Source organism: Peromyscus maniculatus, chromosome 7 (genome assembly GCF_049852395.1).
Source record: "Peromyscus maniculatus bairdii isolate BWxNUB_F1_BW_parent chromosome 7, HU_Pman_BW_mat_3.1, whole genome shotgun sequence".
In the NCBI taxonomy this organism is placed as follows: Eukaryota; Metazoa; Chordata; class Mammalia; order Rodentia; family Cricetidae; genus Peromyscus; species Peromyscus maniculatus.
The window spans coordinates 52,713,306-52,725,492 of NC_134858.1; the positions used below are offsets into that span (position 1 = coordinate 52,713,306).

The 12,187-nt window shown below is 38.4% G+C and overlaps 1 protein-coding gene across 3 annotated transcripts in view; it reads right to left on the reverse strand.

Moving 5' to 3' along the window:
* Positions 1-12,187, reverse strand: part of Scaper (S-phase cyclin A associated protein in the ER) — a 369,576-nt gene that overhangs the window by 79,068 nt on the left and 278,321 nt on the right. For all 3 annotated transcript variants that reach the window (XM_016004546.3, XM_006971561.4, XM_076576323.1), the window contains exon 25: positions 5,052-5,175. In XM_016004546.3, the coding sequence (XP_015860032.1) occupies positions 5,052-5,175 (124 nt within the window). The remainder of the gene's footprint in view (positions 1-5,051; positions 5,176-12,187) is intronic.

Genomic DNA, 12,187 nt, shown 5'->3' on the forward strand with positions numbered 1-12,187 from the left:
GGAAAAGCAGTGAGGCAAACCGCTCTTCCTTGGCACTGAGCTGTGGTGGCCTGACAAACTATAATCATGGGTAAAGTGAAAGCTCTTTTTATTTGCTTCAGTCTGACTCTTTGGTCAGGTTGTATGGTATATTTTAATTTCCTAACTGGTTTCTGGATTTCTCATAAAGGTATACTGGCCAATATATGAAGTCAGTGTCTCTGTTGGGGAATGAAGTCTCAGGCTTCATATTCTGCCATCTTGCTTTTTTTCACTGGTCTTTTTATTACCTTCCAATGTGTTTGCCTAGATTCCTTAAGGAGACATATAAAATTTCCATGCTCTGGAGTGAACTACACTTAAGAGAAGATGCTTAATTACTGAATGAAGAAAGCAATCCATTTTAATGTGTTTTAAACCTTTTGTGCTTCAATGAAGATACTACACCAGTGTTGGCTTCTATTCTTAGGAGAAACTTGTCTTATGAACTAGTTTTTGCAGAGCTCCAAATAAATTTCCATAGAGCATATCCTCAAAATACAACTTTGCATTAATATTGTAAGAAGTATGTACTTTTATAGTGTTACAGATGTTGACTTGTATTTTTAAAGAATTAAAAACCTCAGAAACTTCATTCATATTCCAGGAATAGTCAAATTCACCTTCTCAAAATGCCCCAAGACACAATAGCTCTTCCATTCATCAGATATAACAAGCTGCTGGGCACTCATCTAGGTCTCATGGACTGCCTGGCTCTGGTTATAGAACTGCTTACAGAGAGTCTCTGAAATCTTGTCATTTCCTCTCTTCTCAACTGCGGGCTTCTAGAATAAGGACTCGTGTAAAGTTTTGTACCTTTGTCATCAGAACAGTACTAAAAAGGTAACTGAAGTGAAATGTATGTGTGCTAGATCAAATTCCAAGCAGCCAGAAGGGTAGAAAAATGTCTTCTAAAGCATTTGGATTTATCAAGAACCATGAAGGCTGAAGTACTCAATAATTGTCTTATAAATTCTACTGGGTCACAATTAGCTTCTTTTCTTCATTTTTCCATCGCTTCTGAACAATGTGCTGGTGACTACTCTTTATCTCTTATTTAAGGGGTATTATCAAGTTAGTGGTCCATATTTCAGTTATAAGTACATGAAAACCATTTACCAAGAAAGACAGAAATGCACTCAAATTCACAAATTATTACCAGAAACATAAAAGTCACCACCAGCATCCATCCCTAACTCACACCTTTCTTTCTTGCTACAAAACCAGTCACAGCACTGGGCAACTGACCGCTATAAGATCACAAGCCTAAAAGGAACAGAAATAATAAGTATAAGGAAGGAGGGCTAAAATATGTTTGACAAAACAAATGTCCCTGGATCCAAACTGAGGAAAAGTAACAGAGCAGAATAAACACATGATGTGACAAAATCAATTACTGCAAACTTAAAAGTGTTTCTGAGGGATCACAACAAGGGACTGTTGAAAGAAACTAGGGCTTACAAAGCGAGGGAAACAAGCTACATAACCAGAGCTTGGCTGATAGCTGCCACTGAATAAATGATAGCTCTTATGAGGAGCTAGGAGCCAGCTCAAGTGCCCTTAGTGATGGACCAGATAGAATTACTGAATGTCTTCCTTCATAGTTCCACAGCTCTCTGCAAAGGATGTCATCTCAACATTTCTCTATGATAGATCAAAGTGATTTGTGATTTGTGATTCCCCCAATTCAAATGAATTTTAATCTGCAAAGCTGATATATGCATGTGAATTGTTTGCAAGGTCGTTAGTTTATACAGGCAGAGCCCTCAGGAATGGGATCAGTGTCCTCCTAGGAGGCAGCTAAGGAGCGCTCCTCTGCCATATGAGGCCTTTGCAGCATAGAAGAGGATCTACACAAGAGCCTGACTATGTTGGTACCTTGACTGTAGACATCTAAGCTTTTAGAACTGTGAGTAAAAAATTCTCCAATGTATAAAAGCTACACATCTGTAGTATTCTCATAGCTGCTCAAGCTAAGACATCATTTATCTTATTCCCTATGCAGGGATTTCCCAGAAGGCTGGGATCATAGTTTTGTTTCATTGTCTCATACTGTTTTTATTAATAAAGTTTTTTCCCTTATGGATCTAGAAAAAATCATCCTATGTGAGGTAACCCAGACTCAGAAAGACAAACATGGTATGTACTCACTCATAGGAGGATACTAGATGTAAAACAAAGATGACTAGACTGCTACTCACAATTCCAGGGAGGCTACCTAGAAAACAGGACCCCAAGAAAGACACAGGGATCGCCCAATGACAGAGAAATGGATGAGATCTACATGAACAACCTGGACGTGAGTGGGGGTAATGAAGGGCAAGGTTCGAGGGAAAGAGAGTTTAGGGGAGCGGGAGATCCCAGCTGGATCAAGAACAGAGAGGGAGAACAAGGAATAAGAGACCATGATAAATGAAGACCACATGGGAATAGGAAGAAGCAAAGTGCTAGAGAGGTCCCCAGAAATCCACAAAGATACCTCCACAATAGACTGCTGGCAATGGTCGAGAGACATGCTGAACTGACCTACTCTGGTGATAGGATGGCCAAACCCCCTAACTGTCGTGCTAGAAAGCTTATCCAATGACTGAGGTAAGCGGTTGCAGAGATCCATGGCCAGGCCCCAGGTGGAGCTCCAGGAATCCAATTGGCGAGAAAGAGGAGGGTTTGTATGAGCTAGAATTGTTGAGACCGAGGTTGGATAAAGCACAGGGACAAAGAGCCAAACTAGTGGAAACATATGAACTATGAACCAAAGGCTGAGGAGCCCCCAACTGGATCAGGCCCTCTGAATGGGTGAGACAGTTGATTGGCTTGATCTGTTTGGGAGGCACCCAGGCAGTGGGACCAGGTCCTGTCCTCAGTGCATGAACTGGCTGTTTGGAGCCTGGGGTCTATACAGGGACACTTTGCGCAGCCTGGGAGGAGGGGACTGGACCTGCCTGTACTGAATGTACCAGGCTGAGCTGAATCCCCAGGGGAGTCCTTGCCCTGGAGGAGATGGGAATGGGGGGTGAGCTGGGGGAGGACAGGGGAATCTGTGGCTTATATGTAAAATTAAATTAAATTATAAAATAAAAATTAAATTAAAAAAGCATAAAGAATTAAGACAAATTTTTTTACTGTAAAATACTTTGTTCCTTCTTTCATACTTTAAAGCCATTTTATTCAGTTCCCTGTTCCATTTAAAGCAATGTTTCCTCTTCCATTATTGACAGAATGAATTCTTCCAAACAATTACAGTATACAACTAAGGGAGAACACTGAGATTTAGTATTTTTCATCATTCTTACTTTAAAATAATTTTAGATCAACAAATCCATTATAAAAATAATTAACCCAGTGTCCCCTGCTATCAACAAAACCACAGCACAAGTACTGAGAGGAAGAGGTTAGGACTGGGTCAATAAATGAACTGTTTTATCAACTTATTTAAATCTGTTTCCCCACTCATCTCTCTTTTTGTTCAGAGTCTCATATTACATTTCATGGCTGTACCTCCTTAGTCTCCCCGTACAGTGACCGTTCTCACTTTACCCTGTTGAAAACTGTCAGTCAGTTATACTATAGAGGTGGTCCATGAATTTACATTTTACACCTAGATTTAACTCTTGACTCTGTTATTTTGATCTATGTATCCTTAAAGTCAGATTCTCAGGGACTCAGGTTTCTTTATTTGTGGAACAGGTAACAAAGACCTTTTAAGAATATTCTGAAAATTAAATGAGGCAATATAAATAATGTCTTTTTGTCTATTCTTGAAGAATTGTTTTTACTAAAATGTCTTACCCATATTTTAGTAACTTGTTTTGTAAATAAACCATGTTCAATTCAGCCTTTGATTCACACACATTGCCTCGCTGCAAATAGCTGGTTATCATCCGGCAATGCTAGTCTGCATCTCTGCAAGCTTTCCCATGTTGCTCTCTCTAATTCTTGCTGGTATGTCTGTATATAAGGCTTCATAGTCACCTTATGAGTTTTAATTTGTGACCAGTAATCAGAGGGCACTGATCTATTTATTTATACATTCATTCAATGTTACACCAAATCTACTATCCTCTGTAGGATTAGACATAGTAATAAGTTACTTGTCATCATGGATTTTAGGATGAGTGGGAAAACAGATAAGTAAAAAATTATATTTCAGTATAACCAGGTCTATGAGAAGTGATGTCTGGGATCACATAAAAAGCATTCTTAAACCTGGGGTTGGGAAAATAGATTTGAGATTTCATGAAGTAGATGCTCTTGTGCCTAAATTAAGGTCACAGAATGCAGAGGAAGGAAGGGAAGAAGGGGAGCAGAGGTGTGGAGCTTAAGGAGAGCAATTAGAGCCAAGGAGAGTAAAAGCAAGCTGGCCCTGGGAAATCTCTTGTGTTGTAAACCTGCAGTGCCAATACCTCAGGGGCTCAGAAACCTCACCAGGAAACTTCTGGTCCCAGGGCTCTGAAGACCGCATTGACAGGCCTAAACCTTTGGATATTATACTGAGCTTACCTCGTTTAACATCTGTGAATGAAGGTAAAATTTCAGGTGACAACTAGCTGCTTGTTCACATCATAAGTAGGTTTGCCCTTTCTGACAAAGGCATTTCCTAAATTTTCTTTTAAGTGTAAGTGGCCATGAAAAGACCCCCTTTAATTGGCCCTTTTGACATATGCTGGTGAGAGGCTCTGAAGCTCTCTCAATTTTCTCTTGATAACACCTATTCCTGTGGCTGTTGGAGGTTTGGCATTGGGTCCACCTGATTCCAGAGCCAAGTTTAACCTGTAAATTGCCGTTCTTCACAAGTGCTACATACCTCCTACTCATTAAATATTAGAATTTAGGAGATTTTGATACAAAATGTTCAAATAATTCAAGAGATTTCACTGTCAGTTCCTACTGTACATTCTTAACCATCTTCACCTCCCAGTCCCCACCCCCCGCCTTTCCATATGGACAGTAAATAAGCTGAATTCTTAGTTTTGGTCACAGGACTATTTCCCAAACCTTCACAGCTTCGTACTCAAGGCACTAATATTACATACCGTCAATTGGTGTATCAGGAGATCCATTAAGAAGGTAATCTTGTTACTAAACAGAACATCAGTGCAGTTTTCTGAGCAGTTATTGCAGGTGAGGTTGTAAACATTGATTGCATTGCAGAGAGACCTAATAGGAAGGAAAACACCATTTGTAAAACCTGAGCAACTCTTCTCCCAACAATTTAAAATACATAAAGTCAATGGTACACAAGGAACAGGCATGAGATGGAAGTTGCTCTACAAACCCAAGCCAAAACCCATTAGGCCCAGGCCCATCAGTCAGACAGAAAAGGCAGCTATTTTTATTTAAGTGCAGTGCTCCTTAGTACCTAACAGTTCTTACCAATGTCTATTAGTTACAGGGCGGACAATGCATAGAATTTCCCAGTCTTTCTGATAATTTCACTTAAGATCAGACATCAACCAGGAACCTCGGTTTTTTAAATAACACCCAGAAAAAAAGACTGTTTGCTTGTTGCCAGGTCAGTTGGTCCATGACAAGGCAGCTGAAAAAGGCAGTGTAGAGAGACTGGAGCTATTCAATCCCATGAGGCGAGACCTACAGGTTTCTGAGAAGAGAGTTCTACACTGTTTGAAGAGGTATAAACATGGATCTGGTCCTGGGCAGATGAAGACTTCTTTCCTAGAGGGTCCAACCTGGTCACAGACCCAAACAGTTCAAAGAAAAACTAGCCAAAGATTTTTCTCTAGGGAATCTTAAGAAAAGCCATGATATTAATTGCTCAAAGAAACTTAAAGCAATAAGCTCAGAGGACATGGGACTCTTCTGAGTGTTTTGAAGTTTGGGCCTAAAACTGCCTGTGTGATCAATGTTTATTTATTCTGGCTTGTCTGACTGAATTTTCTACTTAGTCCTTCACAACCAACTTTCTAGGACAGTAGAAGTATCAACCTTCCTAATGCTGTGACCCTTTAACACAGTTCCTCATGTTGTGGGGACCCCCAACCATAAAATTGTTTTTGTTGCTACTTTATAACTGTAATTTTGTTACTGTTATGAATCATAATGTAAATATCTGATATGCAAGATATCTGGTATGTGATCCCTATGAAAGGGTCAGTCAGCCCCAAAGGGTTCATGACCCACAGGCTGAGAACCACTGTTCTAGGACATTTGTTGAATTGTGACCTGTCAATCAGCAATATCAGCATTACCTGAGAACTTTGAGAAATGCAAATTGCCAAGCTCCGCTGGATACCTATTAAACAGAAATTTATGTCTTAAAAAAAATTCTGCAGCAGGCTGGAGAGATGGCTCAGTGGTTAAGAGCACAGAATTGATGGGTTTCTGGAAGTTGGTTACAGTAGAGTGTAGTAGTGAAGAGCAGAGCTGCAGGAACCAGTTACTTCTAGGGCAGAGTCCCAGTTTATCATTCAAGACTTTAGGAAGTTTCTAATTTAGCACTTCATCATCTATTTCACATGCTTAAAAACAAGATACTATTAACTAAATGAGATAATGAAGTACTTAGGGCACTACTTAATCATTAGTAGGACTCATTATATAATGGATTACAGTTATTTGCTGATAGGAATAAGACTGCAAGTGTTTTTTTCCATAAGGTAAAATTAGGTGTTGATGATAAAACAATTACAATATATTTGCAAAGGCGACATGTAAAGAGATGGTAAAACACTGTAAAGAGATACTATTTGCAATGCCATTCTTTCCCTACTGTTGTAAGTATTTCTCGGTAACACTTAGTATTCCCTATAATACTAGCTTTGAAGTTTTAAAAAGAGAAGCAGAAACTTACTCAAAAGTACAAACTGCGAAATAGAAAACAAGATTTTTTTTCTGGTTCGAGAGGAACTGGAAGATCGAGGGACCACCCTTCTCCAAGAACCCAAAGGCTTCCTAAGACCGACCAGAACCCCAGGGCATCTGTGTGCCATCACTGGTTTTGGGGTCAGGTTCAGAAGTCTCCCAATGCTTTTCTGAGTCCTCTGTGAATTCATTTCTGATAAAGGACAAACTGAAAAATGCTGCATAATTTTAAAAATACTGAACAGTGTTTTGTCCTATGGGCATAAAATTTTAGTTCAACCAATCTCCTTACTATTGTGTCCAACTTTCAATAGCATAAATAATGCTTTTTGTGAGTGAGAAGTTTTTGTTGTGAACTGCTGGAGAAAAGCTCCAGCTGATTTAAACCAGAAAAATGGACAGGCTATTAGATACATAATAGAATCTGGGAAATGCTTCTAGGTCTGCTGCCCAAATCAAACATTACCGAACTGGCCTAAACAAGCTAAACAAATCCAAAACACGACCAGGCATGACATGCCTCACCCTAAATGTGACTTTGGGCTGTACAAACAGTAACCTCCACCTCCTAAAGACTAGAGTTTGGATACCCCTGCTTTACTTCATTAACTCCAGAGTAAGAGTCTGGCTTAAGGCCTCAATCACCTGCCTGCATGTAGACACAATGAAGTCTGGGAAGCAAATACCTGCTTGCTTCTTTCATAATTGCTGGTTATGATGAAATGGGCAAAAAGAAATGAACATTTTTAAAATTTTCAAATATACTGCCAAATTCAAACTGACTTCCAGAAAAAAAAAATTAAACCAATTTTTACTCTGATAAAGTAGCCTCCCCACCCTAACCCCATGTTATGGCCAATACTAGCTACATCTTCATAAATTTGAGAGCAAAATAAAACTGTTACTTTAATTTTTTTGTTTTTGTTTTTAAAGCATACAAAGTACTGTGTTTCATTATGGTGTTTTCACACGTACTTGTTCTGCTGATGCACTCCCCTGGCTTCTGCTTGTACTCTTCTACCGAGGTCAGTGCCCTGCTGTTTTTCTTTCATGGGAGCGACACATAACCCACTACACACCCCATGAAAACTGTATTTCCTCTCATAGTCCGCATTCTAATTTCAAGATTTCTACACCCTTACATACACATATTCGTATATAAAGCCAGGATCCACAAATAAAAATAGAATATTCAAAAATTTGTTGTTCTGAGTCTGGACCTAACTTAATATAGCACTATTCAGATCCATCAAATTTTGGGCAATTTTTAATATTTCATTTTTCTTGGTGGTCTAATAAAATGAATAGTGTGTATGTACCACATTTTCTTTGTCCACTCATATAGGCTGATTCCCTTGTTTCTTGTTTTCTTTTTATGGTTTAAAAGTACTTTCAAGTTATGAAATTAGGTAATTATTCATGTGTATGTTTTTAAAGTTATCACTAGGTGATAATTTTATGGTTTTCATAATTCACTCTATCACAGTTCATTTTAAATTTATTTTGGTGTGATGCATGAAACAGGAGCCTCAAGTTATCACCATTGAGGTGTGTGAATAAACTGTCCTCCACGTATTTGAAATGACACACATGGAGAATGAATTCTCTGGTTTCTTTGTATAACTGACAACTGTCTTTATGCTAATACTGTATTCTGTACTATTATGTAAATTAATGGTAGGGTTAATTAATATGCAAAGTTATAGATCCAAAAACTATTAAAAATCCCATGAGAATGCTGATATGGCTCTAGGAATGTAACCGAGCTGCCTTTTCTGCTGTCTGTATTTTTATAGCCTTAGTTTTTAATTAGTATTTTTGTGTCTTAGTCAATCAAATTTTTACAGCTTGTCTTGAATTTTTGGTTAACTATTTTGAGGCATAAGGAAACACACACATTAAAAAAGCAAATAACTTCTGGTCTGGAGTGTGCCTTCTTTAGCATCCTCTGGGCTCAACAAAGAAAACCTCTCTGGTAAAGAAGAATGTGCATCTGAACAGCCTTACGTTCACATAACTTGTTTAAGAAACTATGTTCTAATGAGGAAGAAAGGGAGAGGGAACCAAGCTCTCAGGGTGAGGAAAAACTTGTGTATGCAGTGAACTTACTTGAAAGACAATCTTTATTTGAAGAGCACCTGGTTTGGAGTGCACACTGCTCGAGCCCAGCTTGGGTGGTCTGTCCAGCACCCTCTCTGTAATTTTAACCGGGAATGACTCGAAGCACTTTTTGACATCAAACAGAAAGCCCCAGCTTTTCAAAGTATCTTCTCAGAGGATGTTAAAATCTCACTGCATATTTCTCAAGAGTGCACTGTAGTGCTGGTGGGGGTCTAAGATACAGACTTTCTTGACCCAAATATGCTTATGAATGATTTTCTTTTGTCAGAAAATTTTCTTACTTAACATGTTTCCTCTGAAAAACAGAGGACAGAAAAAAGCGTTATGAAACCAAGCCTTTTAGTGAGAATTACAGGAGCTTATATAGAAAAAAGATGATTAAAGAATATAACTAAAGTACACTAAGAATCACTTCAATGTAGGTCCTGACAAAATAGTAGCAGGATACTTCAATATCCTGCTCTCATATTCAGAGAGGTCTAACAAACTGAAGTCAGCAAAGAAATCCTAGAGCTAAATTATACTGCAGATTAACTGGATATCACAGATATCTATAGAGCATACTGTTCAATGGATAGAAAATATACATTGTTTTCTAAAAATCAGGTGGAACCTTCTCTACAACTGATCACATGAGAAACCATAAAGCAACCCTTAACAAATACCCAGAACAAACAAACAACAAAACAAAAAACTAATTTTCAACTCACCAAAGCCACCATAGAGTAGAACTAGAAATTAGCAGCAAGAAAAACCTTAGAAACCACAAAAGATATGGAGACAGCACACTTAAGAATCAACAGTGAATCACTGAAGAAATCAAGAAGGAAATTACAATATTTCTAGAACTTGCGGGTATGGTGACACATACCTTCAATGTCAGCACAAGTAGAGGCAGGCAGACCTCTGTGAATTCTGGGCTAGCCTGGTGTACACAGCAAATTCCAGGCTATATAGTGAAACCCTGTCTGAAACAAAACTTCTACAAGCAAATGAAAATGGCAACATTACCTATCAGAACTCCTGGGCTACAGCCAAGGCAGTCTCAAGCAGATACTTTATAGCTGTAAATACTCCCATTAAACAAAAAACATTAGCGAAACCTCAGCTTAATAATGTAATGATGTACCGGAAGGCTCTAGAAAAATAAGAAGTCAAAACCAAACCCCAAGGATTTAATGAAACAGTATAATATATAGTGTCAATGAAATAAAGAGTTTCTCTTAAAAAATCAGTAAGACTGATGAAAGAGACAGACAGAGAGAGACAATGGTGTACACACACACACACACACACACACACACACACACACAGAGAGAGAGAGAGAGAGAGAGAGAGAGAGAGAGAGAGAGAGAGAGAGAGAGAGAGAGAGCTAAACCCAACTTAATCAAATAATAATTGAAAATGGAATTTGTTACATTTGGGAATAATTTGAAAGCTTACATTTTAAAAAATCTGGAAAATAAAAGAAATGAACAAATTTCTAAACTTACTTGACCTACTAAAATTAAATTCAGAAGACTTAAACAACTTAAACAGACTAATAACAAGCAACAAGATTGAAGCAGTAATTAAAAGTCTCTGCAAAGAAAAGCCCAGGGCCAGATGGATCCACTACTTAATTCTATTAAACGGTCAAGGAAGCTCTAACACCTCAAACTGCTTACAAAATACTGCCAAATTCATTATATGAGGCCAGAACTACCATTATACTAAAACTGGATGAAGACCTTACAAGAAAAAAATGCCTACAGATTAATTTCCCTGATGAACACATATGTCAACATTCTCATCCATGTGTATGTGTATTTCTATATTTACACATCTTAAATGAAGTTATGCCATTTGGGCTGCTAATGCTTCTCACAAGAGTCACAGACTAACAGAAACCTCAGTTCCAGGCACAAGAAATTTCCTTTTGGGTTGTTTGGTCAGGGTAATCCAATAGACACTCAAAACAATATAGGGTATTGATGTGGCCCATATTGTGTCCTAGAATATGTGGAAGGTAAGTCCTTATTGTTGAAGTCACCACATACTTCAGATACAGAACTCAGAAGATTCCAACCAGATTTGATCTGAAAGCTTCCTGCCTGAGGTCTAGTTTTTATGGCACCAGAAGGTGCTATGCAAAGTGTCAAGAGGGTATGATGCTTATGAACTACAACAATAACCAGTACGGCAAGATATCCCTACAGGTGCAGTAGTAAAACTCCTATCTCGGCAGTAACCAAGAGCTGTCCAATTGGAATAAAGACCTGCTCAACAGGAGGGAAATCATGCCTTGTACTGTATATCTAGCCAACTACTAATGGCTGATGAGGTCGTGGATCTTAGAGAAGAACCTATGACTGCCACTTTACTCGATCAGCATAAATGCTAACTCCTTTAAAAACTTCCCCACATATCTGTGGACATAAGCACAGTTCCTTCATCAGAAAACCTTCTCTTTGCAACATATGGAGAGAATTACTGAAAACCGTAAGTGGTCAAAATGCAAAGATCAATTGATCTCAGGATGCTCAGCCTCAGGTGATAGATCTTCAACACAACTCCTATATCTAAGGCTCAGGAAACATCACAGAGGAGGGGCTGAAGGACTGTAACAGCCAGGGGATCAGAGAAGCTGCTGTGAGATTGTATCTCCTAAAAGTGACAAGGAAGACTCACCCATCATACTTCAAAATCATGGCTGCTCAAGCAAGACCTAAACAAGGACAATACCAAGATATGCTAAATGAAAGATGAAAATCTCATGGGGTCCTATGCCTAAACAAAGAACTACACGCAACTAATGATTGCTGAGAGAAGGAAAATTAGTCTTTCCCAGGGATGAGCCCCTTAATTGGTTATCCAATACCAAGTGGTAAGTCCTGAAATCCTATACACACAAGCAACACTAAGTGAACTCAGAAGATTGTATTAGAGAGAAGAAAGAGAAGGGGAGAAATAATGCAATTATATTTTAATTAAAATAAAAATTTCAACAAACCCCCTGAAAATTAGATTGAAGTGCACACTAAGAACATCATACAACATGACCAAGTTGGTCTTATTTCAGGGATGAAAGATTGGTTTAACATATGGAAACAAATAAATATAATGTAACATATAAACAAATTTAAGGACAAAAATCAAACAATCATTTCAACAAATGCAGACAAGGCATCTGACAAAGTTCAATGTGCATTCATAATAAAAACCCTGAAAAAGTTAGGATCAGACAGAA